Consider the following 27,589-nt stretch of genomic DNA (forward strand, 5'->3'; position numbering starts at 1 on the left):
AGAAGTGCCAAGCAGTGGGGGGAGCTGAGCACGAGGGTGCATCTGAGGCAGGTGTGCAAGACAGCGTGTCCCACAAGCAGAGAGAGCATGTGAGCAAGGAGGCAGGAGAGGGCAGCTGTGGCCTGGGGACCAAGCCTGCTTGGAATGAGGCTGCTGGGCAGAAAGGGACGGGGTGGACTGCAGGGCGCTGTGCTGTGGGGCTGCAGGGCAGATGAAGCAGGAAGGGGGGGCAGGGCATGTCCGGGCGGCAGGCCAGCGTGTTTACAGCCATGTGGCCAGGGTGATGTGTTAGAATGGACCATGGTAAAGGATACAGAGAGAACAGAGTACACCCCAAGGCCATTTGGAAGACAAGCCCAAGAGAAGACAAGGACTCTGGAAGGATTCTGGCTTCCTGGAGGGGGCAGCGCCTGGGCTGGGGAAGGCAGACAGGCAGGCTCAGTCTCAGATGCTGTCAGGGGCCCAGCATCAGCATCACCCCAGTTGTTGGCCCTGCAGCTTGACTGGCCACGGTGTTTAACAGAGTCCAGATGTGACGCATAGGTGCATGGAGGATGGAGAAGTGCCCAGCCTCAGGGGACAGGAGCTGGAAATGCAGGTGGGCTCACAGGCCAGAGCAGATAGGTGAGGCCCTGAATGTCCTATTGCAGGAACAGAGCGAAGCATAAGAAAGGAGTGCCAGGGGCTCACTCTTTGGAGGGGGGGTGAGGGCGGGGGCTGAATCTGCAACAAAATCGGCACAGAGGGATTAGCCTGAGAAGAAGAAAGAAGCAGAAAAGAAATATTGCTCCCCAAAGACATACCAACTCACTATCTCTCCAGAGATATTTTCTGGCTAAAAGCAGAAGTCTTTGGTCAAAGAGCAATTGTGGGCTGTAATTTTAAGAGAAAATAAAACCTTGCTGAGAGATGAATGTTCAGAAGCTTCAGCAAAGAAAAAGGAAGCATTGCTAGTCAAAAGTTAAGAGAAACAAACAAGAAAATTATTTGTACATTCAAACTGTAATAAAACCCCATGTCTTTTTAAGGACTCACTCAGGAATATTGATTTGACAATATTGCCTGGGGAAAATTCTGTTCCTCTACAAGGCAGGTATGTTCTACAGCCCTTTTGGGGTGATTCATATCGAGAAGAGGCTGTTTCACATAGTCGTGTGTGTGTGTGTCTGTGTGTTTGTGTGTCTGTGTCCCTGTGTGTGTCTGTGTGTTTGTGTGTCTGTGTTTCTGTGTTTAACATGAAAGGGTATGTGCTTTGCTCCCGAGATGCACATTTGCAGTCAGTTAGATACATTTCCATTGATGAAAAGCCCCCTTTGGTTATAATATACACCATTTTGGATACTTTTTTGGACTGGCAATATAGATCCTTCTCATCTACAAACACAGCTGCTCAGTCTTCTTGTCAAAAGTGCATTCCCTGGGAGTTCCCGTCGTGGCTTAGTGGAAATCAGCCTGACTAGCATCCATGAGGACACAGGTTCAATCCCTGGCCTCGCTCAGTGGGTTAAGGATCTGGCGTTGCTGTGAGCTGTGGTGTAGTTCACAGACGAGGCTTGGATCCGGCGTTGCTGTGGCTGTGGCATAGACCAGCAGCTACAGCTCCAATTCAACCCCTAGCCTGGGAACCTCCATATGCTATGGGTGTGGCCCTAAAAAAAAAAAAAGACAAAAAAAAAGTGCATTCACTGACTTCACACATCCACCCAAGCGTGTGCCTGTTGTGCACAAAAAGTATCTAATTTGGTGACAAGTATCCTCGTCGCATGTGGAACCTGCACTGTTTCTTCAGTATTGGCCTTGAGGATGGTAGCAAGCGGGCATCAGGAAGTAGTCTGGAGGGGACACCCTGTCGCCAAGGCCTGGGGCTCTGGGAGGATGTCAGTTTTCATACCTCAAGGCAGCTGCTTGCCCATCCTGCCTCCTGGCCAAACATTTTACGTGGTACATAAACGTGCCCAGCACTTCTCTCTAGTGTCCAGCTATGGGCGATGACACAGTTTCCCCCCCAATGTTCAGGCAGAAGGAGTCCAGCGACATCTTCAGTGCATGTAACCGACTATCCTGTTTCTTTCCAACTCTCTTCATCTGGTGAGAACAGAGGCCTTGTCTGGGTTCTGCCCCTGTGCCCCACTGCCCACTGGGAGAGGTTTTGAGCCCTGTTTTGCAAGGGGACTTCTCTTTTTAGTCAGTTAGAACGCTCGGTCCCCACCAAAAAAAAAAAAAAAAAAAAAAATTCAATGCAGGTTTTCTGGTTCAGTATTGAGAGGGCGTTTTTGGAAACCTAATGATTATGTGGGTGGAAAGGATGAGGGCACCTTCCAGGGCACCCAAGTCCCGCAGGGAAGAGCTTCAAGGACTAGTGGGCCAGGACTGGAGGGTAGGTGCTCTCACAACTACCTGCGCCCGGGTCCTGACCTCTGCCCCATCTTTGTTTTGCCAGGTGGACCCCTGTGTGTGCCGTAGGTGTCAGGAGAAGGCGCAGGCATGGCAGACAGTGCCAACCACTTGCCCTTCTTCTTTGGCAACATCACCCGGGAGGAGGCTGAAGACTACCTGGTCCAGGGGGGCATGAGCGACGGGCTCTACCTGCTTCGCCAGAGCCGCAACTACCTGGGTGGCTTCGCGCTGTCGGTAGCGTATGACAGGAAGGCGCATCACTACACCATCGAGCGCGAGCTGAATGGGACCTATGCCATCTCGGGCGGTAGGACCCACGGCAGCCCGGCCGAGCTCTGCCACTACCACTCCCAGGAGCTGGACGGCCTCGTCTGCCTGCTCAAGAACCCTTTCAACCGGCCGCCAGGGGTGCAGCCCAAGACCGGCCCCTTTGAGGACCTGAAGGAGAACCTCATCCGGGAATACGTGAAACAGACATGGAACCTCCAGGTGGGCGGCGGCGGGAACCCCTCGGCGCGCGGTCTCCTGAGTTCCCGGGCACTGGCGTTCACGCAGGCACCCAGCTCCATGAGAGCCAGGCAGTGGGGCCCCAGATAAGCACCCTTCTCCTTAGTCATCCACGTGGCCCCAAAAGTGCCTCACTCCAAGAAGACAGCCTTTCCTCTTTTGCGGTCGCATTTTCGAGGGTGGCCCTTTTGTGCCAGCGATGTGGGTTTCTCCACCGCAGGAAACCACTGTCACCCAATTCATGCTGGGCCTCTTGGAGGAGGCATCACAAGAATATACTGGTTTTTATTTACCTGAGAGGGTCATACTGTACACTCTTTTCGGCTTTGATCCTCTCGCTAGATAACATCTCTTGCAGAACTTCTGGTGTCAGCAGATACATGCTGCATCAGTCAGTTACTGACTGCCTGAGACTCCCTTCTATGCATCATAACTTATTTAACTAGTGCCAATTAACCAGTACCCATTGATGGACAACTTCGGTGCTTATACATAATGCTGCTAGTAACATCCTTCTAACCCTTTTTGCAATATCTACAGGATAACCCTGAGCAGGTTGCATTTGCCACAGAGAATGATTTGGACATGTTGATAAGTTGTCATCCAGAAAGGTCTCAGAGCTGTGACAGCTTACATTCCTGCCACACTCTCAACAGCACTGATATCAGGAGCCAGCAGGCTGATCGACGGCCTCCTGCTCCGACTTATATGCTCAACCATTTCCTTCCGTTTCCTGGATGTATGCCCCGGGCATTTTTCTGTGTTGTCTGATCCACAGGGATGTATGACAGCTCAGGCTTTTTCAGGATTCTGTACACCGATTCCTATATTGCTTTAATAGGTTCTACAATGAATGCAATCTTGCAGATAGATAATAATACTATGAGTTCAGTATTTTTCATTTAGTATTAATTGGATATGTCTTAAACCATCCTTTTTAAAAATTTTAAATTATTTTTCTTTTAAAAAAATTACTATTATTGAAGTATAGTTAATTGAAAATGTTTCTTCCTGTTCTGTTGTATAGCAGAGGGACCCAATCACACACATTTCCCTGTGCTATACAGTCGGCCCCCATTGCCCATCCATTCCAAATATAACAGTTTGCATCCAAAAAACTCCCCAAATGCCCATCCTTCCCGCCCCCTCCCCTTTCCCCTCTGGGAACCTCAAGTCTGCTCTCCTTGGCCATGATCTATTTTTGTTTTTTTAGATATAGGATCATCTGTTCCATTTTTTTTTTTTTTTTTTTTTTTTTTTTTGCTTTTTAGAGCTGCGCCCGCGGCATGTGGACGTTCCCAGGCTAGGGGTCAAATTGGAGCTACAGCTGCTGACCTACACCACAGCCACAGCAACACAGAATCTGAGCCGTGTCTGTGACCTATACCACAGATTATGGCAACGCTGGGTCCCTGACCCACTGAGTGAGTCCAGAGATCGAACCCGCATCCTCGTGGGTACCAGTTGGATTCGTTTTCACTGAGCCACAATGGGACCTCCTTCTCTTATTCTTTTTTAAGTCAGATAAGTCAGGCTTGTTGAAGCGTAACTTACAAACCATGAAATTCATCCTCTTTAAAAGTGTCCAGTTCTATGATTTTTCAGCAAACACATGGCACATGTAGTCATCCCCCCAAGTCAAATATGCATTTCTGTCCCTATAGTTTTTCCTTGTCAAGAATGTCATATAAGTGGGCTCCATAGCAAGCAGTCTTTTCAAACTGGCCTTTTATACTTGGTGTAAGGCATTTGCGAGTCAGCCATGTGTCAGTGGTCCATTCTTTGTTATGGCTGAGTAATATTCCACACTATTGCTTTTGCCCTCTGCCTACTTTGAACTTGATATCTCTTTGGTACATAACTGTTACTGCTTTTGTTTTTCACCCCATCTCTGAGGCATGAAAAAATTTCCAGACTCACCTTTTCTTCTGTCTTCCCTCCTTGCATCCATCTCCTCCTTTGGGTTGGTTATGTTTTGATTTTTACTTCTTCTGGTTCTTTTTGTAAGTTAACAATTAACTTGGGTTCTTCATTTTCTGCTGCGAAGGATCTCTGTTTCTCTCCTCCTGGAATGATGAGGAAGAGAATTCACGTGGCTGTCAACCTTTTTTTCTCCTTTTTCTTTCTTTCTGCTTTGTCATTTCTGCATTGTCAAGGGTCATCTCCTTTCTGTGACCTTACAGGCAGCAGCGTGCATGAGCCCTCAGAGTGAAACCTTGCAGAGGCAGACAGAAAAAAGCATGCCATCTTAAGGCTTCCTGACTGCTGTTAAATGATCAGAGTCTAATACAGAACAATCAGCTCTAAGAGGAAGAGGGCAGGAAAACCATTCTTGAGACCTCATGGACTATACCAGAAGGTTTCTACAGCTCGATGTGGCTTTTCTTTTTTTTTTCTTTCCATTTTTTTTTTTTTTTTATTGCTCAAATGAATTTATCACATCTTCGATGTGGCTTTTCAAAGGCCAACCTCTGTATTCTAAAATCTGTTTTCTTAGTTATTACACTTGAAGGTACTTAAGTAACGTAGTAGATCTATCGGCTTTATCTATCGAATGAGCAAATAGATGAGATTGCATTTTCCTGGGTCAGGCTTAAGACAGACTGGAAACGCTTTCTTGTCACTTTCACTTAGCATGGCTCCACTCTCCTCTCCTCGTGGCAGGGTCAAGCCCTGGAGCAGGCAATTATCAGCCAGAAACCTCAGCTGGAGAAGCTGATTGCCACCACAGCCCATGAAAAAATGCCCTGGTTCCACGGAAAAATCTCTCGGGATGAATCTGAGCAGATTGTCCTGATAGGATCAAAGACAAATGGGAAGTTTTTGTAAGTATTCTGTCTTTCCCTTCGCTCCTGAGCACCAGGCCTACTGGGGACAGTTAGGGGTAACTCAGCCTCCCCATTCCTGGACTCCTGGTGACCCTGGGAAGGGATCAAGTGCCATCCTCTGAGACACACGTGTTGGTCACATAGACACCTAAAATCAAAGCCATCCCATGGAATTCTGCATTTAGCCACTCGCCCCCAGGGCGAATACTCCTCTTGGGCACTGAGGGACTTCATGTAAAGAAAATCTATTCAGCCTCACTTTCTGCTTTTCACGACAAACATGGGATGTGTAACACTGTCTCTGGCTCGCCATCCAAGCTAAAAATGCCGCAGTGTGTTTGCTTGCATTGGCCCTGAGATCTCAAACTTTACTTCTCTTTTTACTTGGAGAGGAATGTCCCTAGGGTGGAGAGTAAAGCGAATTTGCTGGGAAAGGTTAGTGCAGGTGCTTGATCCCAAGCACGCATGCAGACACCAGCCTCATAATCTCGGGAATGAGGTGTGGGCGTTCCCTGATGGCCTAGTGGTTAAAGATTCAGTGGTGTTATTGCTGTGGCTCCGATTCGATCCCTGGTCTGGGAACTTCCACATGTTGTGGGTGTGCCCCCCCCAAAAAAAGAAAAGAAAAGAGATGTGCATCTGGAAGTCTGTTCACTGTTATCCTCAGTGGTCAGTGCACCTCCATCCTGGAGGTTCTGGAGACACAGGCCATCCCAGGGTGCGGTCATTGGTCCAGAGGAGGGAAGGAGCTGTCTTGGGCAGGTGTCGACCGTATTCCCCCAAGGTGCTTCCAGCTGAGGCACACTCACCTGTGCTGGTCACTGCTCAGTGGTCACCACTCCCTCCCCCCGCCCCCCGAAGAGGGTCTGACTGGGTGCCGCGTCCGCATCTTGGACACTGACCCAGCAATGCAGCCCCATGACCAGCAATATGGAGTCACATCACGGGCATTATAAACTTTTCCTAGAAACAGAAGTGTTTTCTCTGAATAGCCATCTAAATAAGAATTTTCTTTAGACTTTACCGTAATAGTTCTTGTTTAAGAAATGATTTTAGGGAGTTCCCATTGTGGCTCAGTGGTTAACGAACCCAACTAGTATCCATGAGGGTGCAGGTTCGGTCCCTGGCCTTGTTCAGTGGGTTAAGGATCTGGCATTGGGGTAGGTCAGCTTGGATTCTGCGTTGCTGTGGCTGTGGTGTAGGCTGACAGCTGCAGCTCCGATTCCACCCCTTCGACCCCTACCCTGGGAACTGCCATATGCTGTGAGTATGGCCCTAAAAAGACAAAAAAAAAAAAAAAGGAATGATTTTAGGAGTTCCCATCGTGGTTCAGTGGAAACAAATCAGACTATCATCCATGAGAATTCAGGTTCAATCCCAGGCCTTGCTCAGTGAGTTAAGGATCCAGCGTTGCCATGAGCTGTGGTGTAGGTCGCAGACAAGGCTTGGATCTGGTGTTGCTGTGGCTGTGGTGTAGGCCGGTGGCTATAGCTCCAACTGGACCTCTAGCCTGGGAACCTCCATATGCCACAGGCGGGGCCCTAAAAAGACAAAAAAGAAGAAGAAAAGAAAAAAGAAAGAAAAGAAATAATTTTAAACACAATACTCTTTTTTAAAAAGTGACCTAAAAAAAAAATACACAGCAGACCAGGTTGGCACACAACATGACTGGTATGCAGTAGCAGCTGCTGGCAGAAATCCTGTGGCGGGGAGACATTTTTTTCCCCCTCAGTGTGGCATTTACTAGCTCATTTTCCCCCAAGGTTTGGACTTTTACCACCTTCTCTGGAGTGATTTCCATCAGCAGTGTCGTGGGACTGCATCCCAGCCTCTTGGTGTGCTTTGTCAGCCCCACGTTGTGTCATCGGAATAGCCAGGCCAGCTGCCCTCTCATAGGTTCCCACGCCTGCTCCCAGCCAGGCTCGCTGGGGGACAGCTGTGCTCAGGGAGGCCACGTGCTCCCCACTTAGACAAAGGGAGCAGCCGCCCTGGGACGGACTGCAGTTTCGGAGTCCTTCCCGCGGGGTCTTCTTGGTCCTCGTCCAGGTTTTCCTAAAGAACATGTCTCCTGCCCACTTTCCCATCATCTACGACAGCTTGTCCCTCTGTGGATCAGCATCTCCTGGTGTTCGCAGTTGTATGAGGCACTGGACGCCAGTACCGTCATGGGCGCTGGGCATCTGCCATGGGGAGCCTACATCTCAGTGGCAGAAGTAGCCACTGGACAAGGGAACAAGAGCTGCAAAGTATGTCAGAGCATTTAAGGATGGGACTAGAGCCTGCCGTGGTTGAGGTACCTGGGTTCTGTTTTATGCTGGGTGGTGAGGAAGGAGACATTTGAGCAGAGACCTGAAGGCAGCTGGGAACCTGCTGACACAGGAACAGCATGTGGCAGGAGTGTGCCAGGCCACCAGGAGGCCACCGTGGCAGATGCAGAGTGAGAGGGGGAGGATGGAGATGAGGGCCAGGCTGCCCAGGGCTCTCGGGCAGTAGGAGAACTTTGCTTTGGACAGATTGGTCCATCCACCTTCAGGAAGGTATTAAGGCAGATCCAGCTGAAGCTCAATGGGGTTCCATCTGGCTGGGTGCAGAGAAGAGCCCGTGCAAAGGTGCATAGGTGAGCACGCTCACCGACCACACTGTGTGTGTTTGTATCCATTTGACCCAAAGTGCAATGTCCATTTTCCTGTAGTGATTTGGGGACCTGCCCCTTCTTCTTTGTGAGCAAGGAACCTTTTGTGCCTGTTGGAAGAAGGCATGGCCTGGGTGCTGACGTGCAGCCCTGCTGCTTGGCTTCGCTCTGCCCCAAGGTCAGGGCCAGGCGCTGTGTCTCCTGTGTGTGCAGGCAGGCTCTTACTGTTGGGAGCAGCAGTTCATTTGTATCCTCTGTTGTCCCCAGTGAGGAGGAAGGCAGATTTCAGGATACGTGGTGCTGCACTTGGTCAAAGGGCCTGACACCAACTGTCTCTTATCCTGATGTTGACAGTTCTTTGTCCAACCGCGCCCACCCCCCCCCCCCCGCCGCCCTTTTCTCTTTAGGGCCACACCCGCAGCATATGGAGGTTCCCAGGCTAGGGGTCTAATTGGAGCTACAGCTGCCGGCCTACACCACAGCCACAGCAATGCCGGATCTGAGCCGCATCTACAACCTACACCACAGCTCATGGCAACGCCAGATCCCCGATCCACTGAGCAAGGCCAGGGACTAAACCTGCATCCTCATGGATACTAGTCAGATTCATTTTCACTGCGCCACAATGGGAACTTCCTGTCCAACCCCATCTTGCTGCTTGATTTTACCCACTTGGGGTGGATGATACTGGTCGTCATTGCTTACAGTCTATACTGGTCCATTCCCAGCCCTTCCGGACACGGTTTGGCTCCAGTTGGCCACCTGCCATGTGCTTCTCACACACCCTCTGCTCCCCTCATCCCTGCAGACTCAGAGGTGCTTACTTCCTGTGTGACCCTATCAGAGACTTTTCAAGGCTGGTGGCCTTTCCAGGACCTGCCTGTAACAGACATTAAGAACCTAGGAGGCTTTCAGATCCAGACACAGAACCTAATCTTTGTGATTCCTAATCTGGGCTTCATTAGATTTAAAATAAGTTAATGCATATCGAGCGCTTTGTAGAAGGCTAATAAATATAAGTGATTTTGTGTCATTAATAAACATAGGAGGAAAAGCCAAGGGACACCCATGGCTGATGGAAATGCCTGCACTTCCCATTTAGGAATAACTTGGAGAGTCAAGTGTGAAGATTCATCTGGAATCTCTGATTTACATTACAGTTCAGTGTAGCAAGACACCCTCCTTGGGAAAACAGTACTCTTGCTGCCCACAGAAAACATGGATGGAAAGACAGCATATTTCAAAAAGTCTGAGACCTAGATGAGGTTCTAAATCTTCATTAAGGCAAAAAAATAAAGGAGTTCCTGTTGTAGCTTCATGAATATGAATCCAACTAGTATCTATGAGGTCCACGCCTTGGATCCGGTGTTGCTGAGGCTGTGGTGTAGGCTGGCAGCTACGGCTCTGATTTGGTCCCCAGCCTGGAAACCTCCATATGCTTCGGCTGCAGCACTAAAAAAAGCAAATAAATAAATAAATCCTCACTAATGCAGCTTAAAATGCAGATAGTATGTCCTGGAGATTTCTAACCATCCAGAAGAACTGTGCCTGGGGAATGCTGGCCAACTCAGATTTGTTTGTTTTCCTCTTGAATTATGGCATGCAGTCCATGTGCAGTGGCAGAACCCCTGAGCCAGAAGGAACCTCACTGCTAAAGGTCTAAGTCCCTTGATTTTTACACAAGGACTTGGGCACAGGAGAGCTTACCCCAGGCTGTCAGGCAAATAGGAGCTGAGGGCTGGAATGCAGGGTCCCTGAAGTGGCAGAGCTGAGAGGAGGCAGCAGCAAAAGCCACACCCAGGGTGTACATAGTGTGTGGTTGCCTCTTCATTGTCAAAAATTTGGTAATATTTTCTGGGTATCAAGAAAGAAAACAGAGGAGTTCCCGTTGTGGCTCAGCAGGCTAAGAACCTGACTAGTGTCCACTAGGACAAGGGTTCGCTCCCTGGCCTCGCTCAGTGGGTCAAGGATTTGGCATTGCCATATGCTGCGGTGTAGTTCACAGATGCGGCTCAGATCCAGCATTGCCGTGGCTGTGGTATAGACTGGCAGGTGTAGCTCTTATTCAACCCCTAGCCTGGGAACCTCCATATGTCACAGGTGCAGCCCTAAAAAGGGGAGAGAGAGAGAGAGAGAGAGAGAGAGAGAGAGAGAGAAAGAAAGAAAGGGAAACTGAGTCCTTCCTGTAGGTTCACAACTCATTCTGAGTAATACATGTATATTTTTAGGATTGTTGTCAACTCTGGGAAAGGAAATTGGAGTAGCAGAGGGGGTCTTCTCTGGCTGCGATTAAATATCTCTTACAAATCGTACAAAACCCTATGGCCACGTGGTCACATTGCTGGGCCCTGCTTGGGCCGGATGAGGCCAAGAGGACGGGCCGTGGTCAGCAAGCCTCTGAGCATCCCATGCAGAAATATCTCACCCTATGGTTCATGCAGGGCAGCTTAGAGCTCTGGTGCACAAAAGCTTCCCTAAGCACCCATCATGTCTGCTGAAATGTAACGTGCTGTGCACCCTTTATGTCATCGCGTAATGTATCTCAGAATGAAAAAGCTCTGAAAATTCCATGTTCTGCAAATGAAAAATGATAGAATTGTCACTATCATTGTGTTTAGCACTCAGGTAAATATTTTATTGATTTTTGGCTAAAAGTCCTTACAGGTCGAGCGAGTTGGACGGGACCTTTAAAATACACAGATAAGGAGTTCTTGTGGCTTAGTGGGTTAAGAATTCTCAGTGTCCAGGAGGATTCAGGTTTGATCCCTGGCCTCACTCAGTGGGTTAAGCCAAAAGCTGCAGCTTAGGCCACCCATATGGCTCAATCCAGCATTGCTGTGGCTGAGGCGTAGGGCTACAGCTGCAGCTCTGATTCAACCTCTAGCCTGGGAACTTCCATATGTCGCAGGTGTGGCACTAAAAATTAAAAAAAAAAAAAAAAAAAAAAAAAAAAAAAAAAAAAAAAAAGCAAATAATGGCTCTCCAAATGCTTGAATCAACATCTCACAGAAAAGGAGGGATTTCAGATTTGTCAAATGAGTCATCAAACCAATGTCACCGAGGCCATATTCACTGTCGTTCCTACTTTCTGACTTTAGAAAGATGCTATTTAAAAAAGAAGCTACAGAGTTCCCTTTTGGCACAGTAGGTTAAGGATCTGGTGTTGTCACTCCAGTGGTTCAGGTCACTCCTGTGGCATGGGTTTGATCCCTGGGCTGGGAACTTCCACATGCCCCGAGTGTGGCCCAGAAAAAAAAGAAACTGCAGGAATAGCTTTTCATTCCACAAAATATCAATGCATTCCACCAGATGGGTGCCATGCATTGTGATAGGACTGTGACAAACAACACAGGTTTTGGTCCCTGCCCGCACCATGCTTACAGCCTAAGGGGAGATGTTAAATTCAGAAAGATGTACGGCAAAGCGTGTGATGGGTGATGGGCAGGTAGGTCCTATTCCATCCACTATGGTTATCGCTTCTAATTAGTGACGCTGTTGACTGTCCCAGTGGTATCTTTATTTTATTTCCGTTCACTTGTTTACTGTCCATTAGTCTCACTTGTTCTGAATGTCAGCAGTGCCTTGTCATGGATTCTACTGCTCAGAACAGGGACTCAGTGGTAGGCATCTTTCTGGGGAAAGGGATGTTTCAGCTGTGCTCTGAGCAGTGAGGAGAATAGAATTAGTGGAGAAAGAAAAGAAAGTGGTCCCAGGCTGGAGGACGTGTCATTGCAGAGTCTTAGAGGTCAGCTCTGTGACCCAAGTGTGGCCTGGCCAGGAGCGGGCCAGGAGTGACAAACGGTGGTGGGGAGGCAGTCAGACCAGACAGGAAGTCTCTACTGATCCTAACAGGTGGAGCAGGGAATGGATTGTCCACTTGGGGAGTGAGAGGAGGCTCCTAACGTGATGGGAGGGGGTATAGCACTGTCTTGGGGTCAACAGGACTCTCAGGCTGGATGATCATCCTATTTATGCGCCAACTGTAGGATTTGCCAAATGTTCCTTAACCTGGCTGATTCGATCTAGCTGAGGGTGAGGGGGTGGAAGGGCAGGCCTGGAGTCCAGCAGGAGGGAGGAAAAGCTATAGCCGGACAAGTGTGTGTGTAGCAGGGAGGGGTCGGTATGCCTGAGATACTGGGCAAGAGTGGTGGAAGGTGAGAGGTGGCATCACTGGTGCTGACTGCAGGTCTTATTTTGGAAAGGCCTGGTGAATGCCAAGCCAGTGTGGCCATTTGGATAGGAGGTGGAGGGTGCTGAAGGTGAACCCAGGAGAGAAGGGTTTCGGGGTAGGGGTGACAGAATGTCTAGGGAGTAGGTGCTGCTAAGCCAACCCTCCTGGGCCAAACAGGCGGGGCTCTCAGATAGGGGAGACTCCTGAGGTCCTCAGGAAAACTCTGACCCCGGGCCTACCCCCTAGGGAGTGAAGAATAGGGATGAGGGTTCTGCAGAGGGAGAGATGGCAGAGTCAGGTCTCAGACCAAGCACAGTAGTTTGCAGATGTCAAGAACCAATGTTGCCTATGCAGTAGCTGAGTGAGGTGGGCGGGGGGGCAGGAAGGGAGAACTGAGGCTGAAAGGTATCCGGGAGAGTGGGGTTCTGAGAGTCAGAGAGGCACACCTGCTGGGGAGTGTGCGTGGAGGATGGGAGATGTGGCCTGTGGGCTTCGCTGGTCCTGAGGTCATAGAGTGCTACATCCCCTGCGCCCTTTGCTGGCCTGTGGTTGTGGTACGTGATGGGTGGGACTCCTTAACACACTCCTTTCCCATGACAGCTCTTATTGTAACGTATTCAAATTCTCCCAAGTAGCCTGGGGCCCTATATGCACAGAAACAAGACAGTGCAGAGGCCTCTGGAGCAGGTACCAACTGGGGGTGCCATTTGCCCTTCACAGGCCCTCAATAGTCAGCCACCTTTCCAGCCCCCCTGGGACACCTGAGTCCCCTGTGTGACATGTTCTTAGGTGCTCTGCAACATTAGCCATTTGCCGTTTTCCAGGCAGAGTATGACACTCTCATTATTTTCTCCCTTCCTCTCTGCTTTTCCTTTCCCTTCCCCACTGTATTCTTTTCCATTACAGCCCTATACCCCTCCCATCGTCTCCTCCCTTACACACACACACACACACACACACACCCACACACACGCACACACCATGCCTCTTACATTGCCAGCCCTTTGGGAGGCCCACTAGGAGAATCTGCAGGTACAGCCAAGAACAGGCAACAAGCATAGGTGGTCCAATAAGGGTATAACCAAGTGGGCCCTAGTAGATTTGGTGATAGTGGCTTTCTAAGGAAAAGGTTGCGTCCACTCAGAATCACGGATGTGCAAGACCACGTGACGCTTGTCCAGAATGAACCTGGCTTGGGAACCCCAGATGACATACCTGCCACCCTTGACTCTTAGAATAATACCTTTGACCAGGGCCCTCCCCACTGACCTCATCCTGTGGACTGGGTGGCAGGTGGATGCCTCTCTTTGGAAACAGCTCTTAGTAATCCTTTTCAGTGCAAGTACAACTTGGTAATAAGGTAGCCATAAAAAAATGTGTTCATGATATGGCACATTTTTCAGAGACATTGAGATCAATTGTAAGAATGTACACTTATATTCCCAATGAACAGGGAACAAATGTAAATTAGGAGAAAGGATGAAGAATGCAAGCAGAGCCTTCAGTTGGGTTCCATAGGATGGACATAAAGTCCAGAGCAGATGATGTAAGCATTAGTCCTCAACCTTCTGTGTTTATGTGAACCACCTGGAAGCTGGTTAAACCCCCCTGCCCCACTGCCCACCAAGTTTTTAACTCACTATGTCTGGGTAATGGCTCAGGAATTTGGATTTCTAATAAGTTCCTAAGTGATGCTGAGGCTGCTGGGGTGGGGACCACATTTGAGCCTGTTCAAGATGCTGAATGCCTACCTAAGCTATCTGATTAAGAATAGTGATCATTTAAGATTTTCCAAGTTCACTGAAGGGTCTGTAACCATGTGTGCAGTAGGGAATGTTCCCATGACACACTGCAAATGCTGTATTATTTGACTGGTTGAGACAGAGTTAACCTTGAAACTGCTTCTATTTGTAGAAACTTTAGTTCAGACAAGCATAGCCACCTAATAATGCTGTGATTTAGACAGTTTAATTCATCTCTCTGACCTCAGTTTACTGAATGATAAAAAGAGGAAACTAGTGTGTTACCTGAGTTGTTATAGAGATGAACAAGATAAAAAGTATTTAAAGCTAAGCCAGTGGTTGTCCTCTATCTGTACTTCCTACAATCATGGATTCTTTTCTTTTATCCTTCTTTCATATTTCTTCTTTCAGAGGCTCTTATTAAACATATGTTAGACCTTTTTAATTCATCTTCTGTATTCATTCTTATTTTCTGTTGCCTTTTCTCTGTGTGCTGCACTATGTAATGTTCTTGGATTTGTCTTCCAGTTCATTAATTTTCACTTCATCTGTATCTAATCTGCTATTAAATTCATCCACTGTTTTTTCCGCACTAATTATATTAAAAATTTTTTTCTAACAGTTCTATTTGTTATTTCTTAAATAGTCCTATACATTTTTGAGATTGTTTGCTAGTTTTTGTGATTCCATCCTTTGGTTCTTTGAACATTTCATTTTATATTCCGTAAATAATGATTTCAAAGTGGAAAGTCCTTGGCAGTCTATATCTCTGTCTCTCCTGCTGTCTTTCCTGCTCTGCCCTTTTTCTCAGAACGTATTGTTTCGTTATGTTTCGGGTAATCTTTGTGCATTAGTATTTGATTGATATTCATCTGCAGGACTCCTGAACATCCTGTGCTGGGAATGTTGACTTCCAGAGTTGAAGAGGTTTTCTTCCCAGTCCTTGCTTTCATGGGGCAAACTCAGGTTTGGGTGCCCACCTTGCTGCTGGCCCAGGATGTTGTTCTCCTGTCCACTGCAACACTGATATTGGTGTTTGTCCTTAGGTGAAACTCACATTTTTTTTTGGCTTGTATTTGCTACTCATTTTCCCCGGCTCAAGTTTTAATTCACTTTCTATTATAGACTTAAATTTTGAAAGCAATCTGTGGGTTTAGAAAAAAACCTTACTCTGTTCATTGTTGAAGGAGACTGGATGACCCTCATATGCCACAATAAAAGCTGAGTTCTGTGAGCACTCTCAGGTACCGGAATCCTTGATCAGAGTGTACCATTTTATTTGACATGTGTGGTTGTGTCGCCACAGGTCTGCATGAAGAGACGAGATGTGTCTGAAGTCAAAAGTTTAAAGGGGGTTGTGAAGTGATGTCAGCGTCACTTCGTTGGTCTGACCAAGGTCCCCATGAAGCTGGAGGAGAAGCAGCATGACCTAGTTTCACCTTATGATCTAGAGCCGAGGGAGAGAGAAGGGAATTTGTGATGAAACTTTTAAAAAGGCAGAGGTGTGAAAGAATAGCTTGACCTGTGAACGCATTTGGCCCTGTGTTCCATACTGATCCTGCTTGTAGGGAATGCTCACGTGTCTCGGTTTTTCTACAATACAAGGCAGAAGCACCAGAGAGTTGCATTTTCTTTGTCTTCCATGGATCATGAGGGCAGGTACCTCTCCCGACTCTAGGGGAGGGGCTCTTGGCGTTACACTGGCAAGCACACTTCTGGGCATGACACTTTCACATCCTCTCCTTGCCAGCTCTGCAGCTCTTGTCTTGAGAAGCCCCTCTTGGGCCCAGGCGGCAGTATCTGACCACCTGATACGGTGTCGGCCCCGGAAAGGAACCCTTCCCTGTCTCTCTGTACAGCCCATCCCAGCCATAGGTGCACAGCTCATCCCAGCAGCCTCCTTCCCCTCTAGCCAGCCATGCGCTGCTGTGCCATGGAAAAAAACATGCATGGGACAGGAATGCCTGGTGGGCTAGCATGCACCCTAGACATTCTTTTCTGTGTGCGGCAGACACATGACAATGTCCTGGGACCTTGGGGGTCACCTTGAGGGTCCTGCCACCTCCCAAGTCCTCACTCCCTCCTCAGTGTCTGGGCATCATTACCAAAAAGTTTTCTCTGATCCAGGAGGTTATAGGAGAGCCAAGAAGGAGTTCAGCCCCTCCAGGCGGTGCCTGGCAGAACACTCTCCCCACCTCAACTTTGCCAAGCGCCTTGTGTCTGTGAGCTGCAAGGCCTGATCATTGCAGAGCCTGAGACTGTCCACCCCCAGAGGCAAGGTAGCTCTCTTGCCCTCTCACCAGCGACCTCAATTCTGTCTTTTTTCCTTTTTAACCTTTAAAGCACTTGGAGTAACCACCACCAGATGTAGTTTAGTTCCTTATGCTATAGTTGGGAAAAAATACTTCTTCTTTTTTTTTTTTGGTCATTTTAGGGCCACACCCCCAGCATATGGAGGTTCCCAGGCTAAGGGTTGAATCGGAGCTGCAGCTGCTGACCTACACCACAGTCACAGCAATGCCAAACCTGAGTTGCAGCTTTCAGCAACACCGGATCCTTAACCCACTGAGTGAGGCCAGGGATTGAACCTAAATCTTCATGGATACCAGTCGAGTTTGTAACCCACTGAGCCACAGTGGAACTCCTGACGGTCTTGAGGCCAATTTGGACAACTTCACAGTTCAAAGCACTGAAGTCCTACACCCTCTAGTAGCAAGATACACATCTGTTGTGAGCCTGCTTCTTCCAAGAGGCTTATTAAGAAAAAATATTCTAGGGCTTCTCAAACAGTTGACCTGGAGGGCAGAAGCCAGCAACCCCAGGAGAGTCTCTTTGGGCATCTGTGTGACAAACCTCATGGGTGTCCCCAGGGCAGAGGGGAGCTTTCTGAGGACCAAGAGGGGGCCAAGATGAGGAACTATTTTAGCTTCCAAACCAGTATTTTCCGTATATTAGAGTAAAAATAGCCCAGCCCAGGATGCGCCTGCTGCCAGCAGACACTTCACAGTTGCTGGCCGTTAGTGTCACCAAGCCTCTGGTCTTTGCCACCTACAGATGTTGGGCCTGTGGGTTTCCCTTCTCTGCCCTCGTTTCCTGCCAGCTGCCTTGGGGGCTGCTCAGACTGCATGTCCAGGGCCTGTCCCTGTATTTTCTGGTCCTTAGGCTGTGCTCACCAGGTAGCTGTCACTGCTGGCATCCTGGAAGTTGGCTGTCTGGCTCTGGCTGGAGCTCTGGGAAAGAAACTCCTCTGGGACCTGTTCTCTGGGGAAGCCAGAAGGAAATGTGTGCCTGTCTAAAAGCAAAAGATGCTCTATTTCTGCCTTGCACCAGCTCTCTTTTAATGCTGTTTTTATTAGGAAAGATCAAACACACAAAAGAGTGCATCACTCTACAGGTGCAGCTTAATGGATAAATGTAAGGCAAACGCCACTGGAGTCAAGAACTAAAACATGACCAGCATCGCAGAAGGCCCTTCACTCAGACCCCAGCTCTTTGAGGACACCACTTCCTGCACCCTGTGTCCAGCATGTCCTAGCTTTTTTCTTCTCTTCTCTTTCTCTGCCACCTAGACCCTAGGTGTACATCTTTCAACAAAAACATTTGCTTTTGCCCGTTGGGGAACTTCATGTGTACGCAGTCACAGTCTATGTTTTAATGCTCGGGAGAGTCATCTGCGCTTTGTATCATTGCCATTGGTTCATTCTATTCTGTGACATCCTGTGGCCTGAAGACCCGACTTCTTTGCACCTGTGCGGTCGGTAAACACTTGGATTGTTTACAGTTTTTGGCAATCACAGATAAAGCTGTTAGAAGCATCCTAGCACATTTTATAGCTGCAGAATGCACACATTGTGTGTATCTTGGAGTGGATTGCTGACCTGCAGGGGATAAATAGGTTCAAATTCAAGAGAGAATTCCAAATCATTTTCCAAAATGATTGAACCAATTCAGGCCCCACTGGTAGGATACAAGGGTGCCTGTTACCCCCCCCCCACTTCTCAGCAATATTTAGGATTTTCAGTCTTTTTAGTTGTTGCCAGTCTGAAGGGTATATGATGGTGTTAATTTGCATTTCCTGATTTCTAATGAGGTGATTGCACCGTCTCCCCGAGCATTCTGCCATCCTCTGTCTCAGCTTTACCAACAAGAGTCCATCAAGGTTTAAGGCAAAATGGACAGGTGGAGACTGGACATGGATCCAGAAAACCAGAGTTCAGTTGATCGTTTCCAGGACCCTGAGGTCCAAGACTCAAAGGGCTCTAAATCAAGGAGAGCAGAATTGTGGAATGGCCTGTGGACATTGCTGTCCCAAAGTCCCCTTTTATATGCATATGCATAAATTCTTAATGCTTCATAGTAAGAATTTTTGTTGTTGTTGTTGTTGGTTGCAAAGGAAAGGTTGCTTTATTCAGGAGGTCAGGAACCTGGAGAGAAAGGAGACTCATGTCCAAAAACCAACCCTAAAGATTCTGTTTGACTGTGAAAGTTTTGCCTTTTTGCCTTTTTCTAGGGCCGCACCTGCGGCATATGGAGGTTCCCAGGCTAGGGGTTGAATCGGAGCTGTAGCCGCCCGTCTACACCAGAGCCACAGCAACGCGGGATCCGAGCCGCGTCTGCGACCTATACCACAGCTCACGGCAACGCCGGATCCTTAAACCACTGAGCAAGGGCAGGGATCAAACCCACAACCCCATGGTTCCTGGTGGGATTCGTTAACCACTGAGCCACGATGGGAACTCCCGACCATGAAAGTTTTTAAAGGGAGACTCATTTGGGGGGAAGGTCAGAGTCTTCATTATCTGCCACTGTGTGCAGACTTTCTTCTGATTAGTTGGTGGTGAGGTAACAGGGTGGAATCTTGTGCTCAGCATGAAGTTGCCATCCTCCACCAGGTGGGGGCCTTAGTTCCTCGAGAAGAGCTCAGAGGTATTGTTATGCATATTCCTTGAGGAGGAACTAGGACCCTGCCCCATTTTTTGCACAATTTTTTTGATGCTAAATATAAACAGATTTATTTTTATAAATTTAATTGTTATTGTTATTTCCCCCAACACCCTTTTTTTCCCCCACTGTACAGCATGGGGACCCAGTTACACATACATGTGTACATAAATTTTTCTCCCATTGTCGTGCTGCGTTGTAAGTATCTAGACATAGTTCTCAGTGCTACATGGCAGGATCTCATTGTAAATCCATTCCAAGAGCAATAGTTTGCATCCTTTAACCCCAAGCTCCCAATCCCTCCTACTCCCTCCCCTGACCCCAGGGCAGCCACAAATCTATTCTCCAAGTCCATGATTTTCTTTTCTGTGGAAACATTCATTTGTGCTATGTATTAGATACCAGATATGAGTGATACCATATGATATTTGTCTTTCTCTTTCCGACTTATTTCACTCAGTATGAGAGACTCTAGTTCCATTCATGTTGCTGCAAATGGCATTATTATTATTATTTTATGGCTGAGCAGTATTCCATTGTGTATATATACCACATCTTCCTAATCCAGTCATCTGTTAATGGACATTTGGGTTGTTCCCATGTCTTGGCTGTTGTGAATAGAGCTGCAATGAACATGTGGGTGGCATGTGTCTTTTTTAAGGAAAGTTTTTTCCGGATAGATGCCCAAGAGTGGGATTGCTGGGTCATATGGTGGTTCTATGTATAGATTTCTAAGGTACCTCCATAGGGTTCTGCATAGTGGCTGTACCAGCTTACATTCCCACCAACAGTGCAGGAGTGTTCCCTTTTCTCCACACCCCCTCCAGCTGTTGTTATTTGTGGACTTATTAATGATGGCCATTCTGACTGGCATGAGGTGGTATCTCATGGTAGTTTTGATTTGCATTTCTCTAATAATCAGTGATGTTGAGCATTTTTTCATGTGCCTGTTGGCCATCTGTATATCTTCCTTGGAAAAATGTCTATTCAGATCTTTTGCCCCTTTTTCCATTGGGTTGCCGGCTCTTTTGCTATTGGCAGTGTATAAGTTGCTTGTATATTCTAGCAGTTAAGCCCTTGTCAGTTGCATCATTTGAAACTATTTTCTCCCATTCTGAAAGATGTCTTTTTGTTTTCTTTTTGGTTTCATTTGTTGTCCAAAAGCTTGTCAGTTTGATTAGGTCCCATTAGTTTATTTTTGCTTTTGTTTCTGTTGCTTTGGGAGACTGACCTGAGAAAATATTCATAAGGTTCATGTCAGAGAATGTTTTGCCTGTGTTCTCTTCCAGGAGTTTGATGGTGTCTTGTCTTATATTTAAGCCTTTCAGCCATTTAGAGTTTATTTTCATGCATGGTGCGAGGATGTGTTCTAGTTTCATTGATGTGCATGCAGCTGTCCAGGTTTTCCAGCAATTCTTGATGAATAAATTGTCCTTTTCTCATTTTATGTTCTTGCCTCCTTTGTCAAAGATTAATTGACCGTAGGTGTCTGGGTTTATTTCTGAGTTCTCTATTCTGTTCCTTTGGTCTATATGTCTGTTTTGATACCAGTACCACACTGTCTTGATGACTGCGGCTTTGAAATATTGCTTGAAGTCTGGAAGAGTTATGCCTCCTGCTTGGTTTTTGTTTCTCAGGATTGCTTTGGCAATTCTGGTTTTTTTGTGGTTCCGTATTAATTTTTGGATTGTTTGTTCTAGTTCTGTGAACAATGTCATGGTTAATTTGATAGGGATTGTACTGAATCTGTAGATTGCTTTGGGTAGTATGGCCATTTTTACAATATTAATTTTTCCAGTCCAGTAACATGGAATCATAGTAATAATTGGTATCATTTTTGACCCCGCCAAACTATCTTATTTGTTGGCCCCTGAGGGTTATGCGGCTGATATATTAAAAAAAAAAAAGCAAGTGTGGAGAGTCCCACGTTATCAAATAGCTTCTGCACAAGATAGGATCAGTTCTCCTCTGTATAAAAATATGTTTTACTTTTACTGTGTGGTTATGTTTTGGTTTGACGGCAACCAACTGGCCTTAATGGGCCATGTGACCGTGAAAGGGAACTTATGCTTTGGGGTGACGGTGAGCCAGCTGGGAGGAAGGAGCTGTCTTCACAGCGCAGAAGGTTTTAGAAGCAGCCCTTGCTGAGGCTGAGGCTCTGGGTGTGCCCCACCACCCACACCAGCTGCCCTGAGCCCTGGGGCGTGGAGGGAACCTGTTCCTCGCGCACAGCCAAGCACGACTTAAATTTATTTTTAAAACAAAGTTCCAACCCCACATGACACAGCGCAGCCCTCAAGTCCTGGGGTTAGCTTTATGAGATGAACCTATGCAACCAGGAAAGTGTGCCTTGTCAGCTTCCAAAGCCCGGCTGGTGGACGTGGCCTCTTGCACGCAAGAGGGGGCATCAAAAATTGCCCTACAACATGGAAATCCCACGGCAGCTTAGCACATTTGAGCTTTTCCCAAACTACAGTGCAGTGGGCGCGTTGCTTCATATTTGGGGGCCTTGGTTTCCTTATTTTAGAAGATGTTGAGGAAGAAGAGGCTTTCTGGGACCTTCTGGGGAACCTCTGTGACTCACCCTCTCTCAACTCTTGTGATCCGAAGGGCTTGAATGGCCGAGAGGGGAGGATGGGCCGAGGATGGCCATGACTACGGAGTTCCAGTGGGGGAGGGGTGCACCTCCATCTGTGCCTTTGCAGCCCCCCGCTTCCGGGTCTGTGCCCACCCTGGGTCCCACAGGCCTTCCACATAGGTCCCTCTCCTCTCTGTGGGCAGCAGGCCCCCTGCATCACAGCGGGTATCTCTATTCTCAGTATCCAGACTTACAGGTCCCATTCCCAGGATAAGGGAAGGCGGTGGCACCAAGGACCACCCGATAGGACGAGGAGGCAGAACCTGGGCCACCACTGTAGCCCTCGTTTTGCTTGCTGGTCCCCACCCTGCAGTGGTTGACACATTCTTCTCCTACTGACTTTGTCAGACAGGATCATAGGGAACAACATTTTATTTATTTTTATTTTTATTTTTTTGTCTTTTGTCTTTTTAGGGCCACACGCGCGGCATATGGAGGTTCCCAGGCTAGGGGTCAAATCACAGCTACAGCTGCCAGCCTACACCACAGCCACAGCAACGCAGGATCCGAGCCGCGCCTGTGACCTACACCCCCATTCACGGCAACGCCAATCCTTAACCCACTGAGCAGGACCAGGGATCGAACCTGCAACCTCATGGTTCCTAGTCGGATTCGTTTCTGCTGTATCATGATGGGAACTCGAGAAACAACATTTTAAATCCCAGTCCCACACCCTCCTCCCTGCAAAGGAGGGAGTGAAGAGGGAGCTGGGGTGTGGGAACTTCCACCCCTCCCCCATCTGGTGTCTAGAGGGTTCCCAGTTAAGATGCCCTGCAGACACCCCCCCCCAGGCCACACCCTGGGCTGGACGGTGGTGGAGCTGCACCGCCTGGAATCTGACCCTCACGCAGACCTCACTGAAGAGAGGAGGTGAATGTGGAAGGCTGCACAGACTCCCCAGTCCGGGGATGCTGTGGGTCCCATGTGCTGTTGCCCTGAGCGGTGCTGCTGCTCCAGGTGGCAGGAGGAATCAGCCCCTAGAGCCCAGGGCTCTGATGTTGGGCTTGGCTACTGCCAGTCCCCCAACCATAGCACTTCCCTATCTAGAGCTCGCCGTGTCCCTGAGCTGTGGGCTGGGCCTCCCTGGGTACAAAGCCCTGGACCCCAAGGTCAAGGTCAGGACACTGGTACAGGCTGCCCTCCCAGGATGTTCCTCCCCACCCGCGGGAGGAGTGCTGGTGATGCTCTGGCTCTTCTCTTCCAGGATCAGGGCCAGGGACAACGGGTCTTATGCCCTGTGCCTGCTGCACGAGGGGAAGGTGCTGCACTACCGCATCGATAAGGACAAAACTGGGAAGCTTTCCATCCCCGGCGGGAAGAACTTCGACACCCTCTGGCAGGTACACATCACCCTTAGAAAAGCGAGGAACCGGCTTCTGGACCTTGTTAGAAATGCCCCCCTGTGTCTTTGCAGAGACCTGCCCAATCAGGACTTGCTTTTCCGCCTCCGGGGTCATTATGTTAGGTGACTGAGGCTCCATAGCTTGTCCAAGGCCCCTCAAGTACCCGCCCAGGACTGTGCTCAGTTTAATAGGACACACTGCCTTGGGATACTAGAAGCATTTCTTTCTTTTCTAATTAAAAAAAAAATTTTTATGGCCACACCAATGGCATACGAAAGTTCCCGGGCCGGGGATTGAATCTGAGCTGCAGCTGCATAGTTGCAGCAATGCCAGATCTCTTAACCCACTGTGCTCGTCTGAGGGATCGAACCCATGCCTCTGCAGTGATCCAAGCCACTGCAGTCAGATTCTTAACCTCCCGCACCATATAGGGAACTCCTAGAAGCCTTTCTTCTTAAAATGTTCTGCCTGGAACCCAGAGCAGCCTTTTAGACAAATACACATGAGAGGAAGATATGTTGGCTGGGAAGGGAGGGATAGAGGCAGCTCATCAGACTGTTCTTTGAGTTGTGAGAGACTAAATTAAATATAAAAGTCAGGTGCCATGCTTGCTGCAAAGTGAATCTTGCTACAAAAGTGAAGGTGTCCATTTCTGTAGCATGTCAGGGCTGGTCCGATTGAAACATTTATTATGAGGGTGGATCTCATGCTGTGTTCTTTCCACAATAAAATAAAATTTAAGAAATTCCCACTGTGGCACAGTCCTTAAGAACCTGACAGCAGTAGCTTGGGTCACTATGGAGGGGTAAGTTCGATCCCCAGCCCAGTGTAGTGGGTTAAAGGATCCAGCCTTACTGCAGCTTCAGCTTGATATTAGTCCCTGGTCTGGAATTTCTGCATGCTGTGGATGTGGCCATAAAAAAGAAAAAGAAAAAAAGAAAATTAACAAAAGAATATTCTGGGAAGGATAACATATGTTCATTCAACAAACATTCGTATAAATAGGTAGGTAAGTTTCGAGAGGAGAAGGCAGGAGCAAAGAGTCCTTACCTGGAAAAGGCAACAAAACACAGATAAGAAAGAAATACCAGATATGAAGATTTTACCTTGTCTGAAGAAGAAATATCTGTGTGAGAAAATAAAATGTGGAAATGAAGACTCTCTTTCCATTGCATAATTTTGACTAGATATACATAAATGTACTTGCAATTAATTTACTTTTAATGTAGAAATCAGACATCACAGTTCATTGTTTTCTGAGAGCCATTAGCCAAGGATGTCCATGTTCTGTCAACATACGGCCATTCTCCAAAGAGTCAGCTTTCTCCATAGCCCCACTCTTAGGTCCCCTGTCCTGTGATGTCTTCTCTCTGAATCTTTTGGGCTGGATTATTCAGTCCTTCCAAAGCCTTTGCTTACAGCACGACTACAGCATTAATAGCTCCACATCATGATTCATTTCTATCACTCTGCACCAAGAACGTCAACCCCTCAATGGTAGGAAATGTCTCATTCCCCATAGTTTACCTTTTGTCCTACCTCCCAGCCTAGCACACAGCAGAATGTTTGTTGAATGACTAAATAGAGGAATGAATGTTAGCGTGCTGAATTCATTGTTATAATATCATATGGATATAGGAGAATGTAAACAAATAAACGCAACTTACTACTGAAAGAAGAAAGAAAGAGAAAGAAAGAAGAGGGAGAAAGAGTGAAAGAAAGAAAGAAAGAAAGAAAAGCAAAGAATTAAGAGAAAAGTCTAAAAGGGAAGGTAGCATGTGGATTTCTGTCAAGCCTGAGCTGTAATAAATTCACTAAGTAATTAAAAAAAAATCAAAAACAAGAACAACAGCAGCAAAAGAAGTCTGAGGATGGAGGGATCAGGAAGAGCAGCAAGGAAGCGCTTTCTGTTGTTAAGGGCTGTCCTTTAAAGTCCAAAAGGGGAGTCATCTGCTCCTCTGCTCCGGCTCAGAATTTTTCCATTTCCTGCCCCCATTATTTATTAAACTTTCTAACTTTCTCCTTTTTCAGCTCGTGGAACATTATTCTTATAAATCAGATGGTTTGTTAAGAGTTCTTACAGTTCCATGTCAAAAAATTGGTGGGCAAACGGGTAAGTAGCCAAGACATGAGAGTCTCACTTTTTCAGATGTTGATGTTGATCAACCTCATTTTATTTATTTTTATTTTGCTTTTTGGGGCTGCACTCGTGGCATATGGAAGTTCCCAAGCTAGGGGTAGAATTGGAGCTGTCGCTGCTGGCCTACACCACAGCCCACAGCCACGCTGGATCCCCGACCCACTGAGAGAGGCCAGGCATCGAACCTGCATCCTCATGGATACTAGTCGGATTCATTTCCGCTGAGCCACAAGGGGAACGGCCATCAGCCTCATTTTACATTTGGTCTGTTGCGGATGCAGGTGGGAATGGGTCTTGTTTTGACTGATTGATTTAAATGAAGTCATATGACTCCAATTTTATACATATTGTTTACCAAAAAATAGCCAATAACTTTGACTTAAAAAAAGGAGATTCATTTAAATTGCTTGTGTGAGAAAGGTAAGAAGATAAAAAGAAATGCATGCAGAAAGTGGGAGCTCAGAAGGTTAAGAACCCAACATAGTCTCTGAGGATCCGGGTTCTGTCCCTGGCCTCCCTCAGTGGGTTAAGATCTGGCATCACTGCAAGCTGCAGCATAGATTGCAGATGTGGCTCACATCTGGCATTGCTGTGGCTGTGGTGTCGGCCGGCAGCTATAGCTCTGATTCGACCCCTAGCCTGGGAACTTCCATATGCCACAGGTGCGGCTCTAAAAAGAAAAAAAAAGAAAATGTATCTACTCCTCAAGCAGTAATTTTTTAACATTGATTGGTCTGCAAGAGGAGGGGGGAAATATGTGGTTTTTCACTGACATAGCAGTAATTGTCCCTGTTCCTTCTAACCAGGAAATGATAGTTTTCGTCCACAACTTCCAAGTGCTCATCCTGCGGTAAGTGTTACTTAGCAGTGCTGTTAAAGGCAAAGCCATTGTATGTTAGCAAAATGAAAAGCATGTTTTTAGATAACGGGAGTAGTGGTAATTGTTATTTTTCCCCCCTTCCTCCTCCTTTTTAAAAAATTAAAGTATAGTTGATTTCCAATGTTGTGCCAGTTTCTGCTGTACAGCAAACTGCCCCAGTCATACATATAGTAATTGTTTCCATCACCCTTGATGAGCTGGCATTGCGGGTGTCTGCTGGAGTCAGCCTATTTGCAATTCCAAGCCAGCCAGCTTAACTCCTCTGGGAGATTAGATTCCCTCTATTTTTTAAAAGTGTCCAGAATGACCATGCAACCCAGTGCCACATCAGAAATAGGTCTCCTGGCAGATCTGGGAAATGGTGACACATTGCTGGGGCTCAGGTCTGACCCACCAGCGTGGAGCCGCGGGCATGACGCTGGTGACCATGTGGGTGATGGGGTAGCGAGCCTGGGGTGTAAGATGTGTCACTGAGGTTGACTGCCCCACTCTTTTGGTTCAATCAACCAAGACATTGTTATCAGAAAACTCCCCCTTTCCAGGAGAGCTGCTCTGGCAATAGCTTGGTGGAGGAAGCCTTGGGATATAGGGTGCTCCGTGCCATCACACGAGAGAATGCCCTAGAGAAGGATAGAGTTGGGGGCTGAGCCAGAACCCACCGCCCCCTCTGTGTCAATGGGAGGTGAGAATGTGGCCCGACCACACTTCCCCACATGGGTTTGCCCAGTGTCCACAAAAAAAGAGAGAATTCCAGCTCCTTCCTCCCTTCAGACTCTTAGGAGCTGATATACAGATTTTATATGCAAAGCAGGAATGATGCCCTACTTTTTCGAGGCATGGACCTCACTGTGCGCCTTTGATGAGGTGTGAAATTTCACCCATCATGAGCTGTGCACTCTGTACCTCATTTTCTGCCTATTCACCCTTAAAATCTGCAGAAGGCAGAATGTACATTCTGCACGAGGTAGGAATCATTAGCTGCTCAGAAGCTGTACCTACACTGGACCACAGAGGCTCTTAGAGGTGGCACTTGTCAGATTGGGGGAACCTGGAATTTGCTAAACTACCAGTAAAATTTGGGATCAGCCATTACAATATAGCACCTTTATAGAGTCATCATTTTATTTTACCCTTGACACAGCTCGTGAGCCTGGCGATTCGACTTCAAGGTTGTACCCACCACGAGACGAGTTAATTTTCCTCTAAGAGGCATGAGGCTTAGGGCTGAGAACTCTTAAAAGAATATCAAGCCCTCTATCTAGCCATGCATCACCTAATGGCTTCAGAAAGACCATTTTGGAGAAACTTTTTATTGACTAGGAAAATAGGTACAGGAAAAAAAAAAATGCACTTTCCACAAAGGGTCCAGC

The 27,589-nt window shown here is 47.5% G+C and overlaps 1 protein-coding gene across 1 annotated transcript in view; it reads left to right on the forward strand.

Annotated features, from left to right (window-relative positions):
• Nucleotides 1–2,420: 2,420 nt before the first annotated feature.
• Nucleotides 2,421–27,589, forward strand: part of SYK (spleen associated tyrosine kinase) — a gene marked incomplete at its 5' end in the record, with an annotated part of 57,349 nt that continues 32,180 nt past the window's right edge. Inside the window, 5 exon segments of the mRNA NM_001104952.1 lie at nt 2,421–2,886; nt 5,569–5,729; nt 23,061–23,196; nt 25,231–25,312; nt 26,146–26,189. Of these exon segments, the coding sequence (NP_001098422.1) occupies nt 2,485–2,886; nt 5,569–5,729; nt 23,061–23,196; nt 25,231–25,312; nt 26,146–26,189 (825 nt within the window).

This window comes from Sus scrofa, chromosome 14, assembly GCF_054392235.1.
Source record: "Sus scrofa isolate SSC_HxYL_T2T_F1_AM1 chromosome 14, Sscrofa_HxYL_maternal_Yorkshire_Landrace_v2.0, whole genome shotgun sequence".
NCBI lineage: Eukaryota > Metazoa > Chordata > Mammalia > Artiodactyla > Suidae > Sus > Sus scrofa.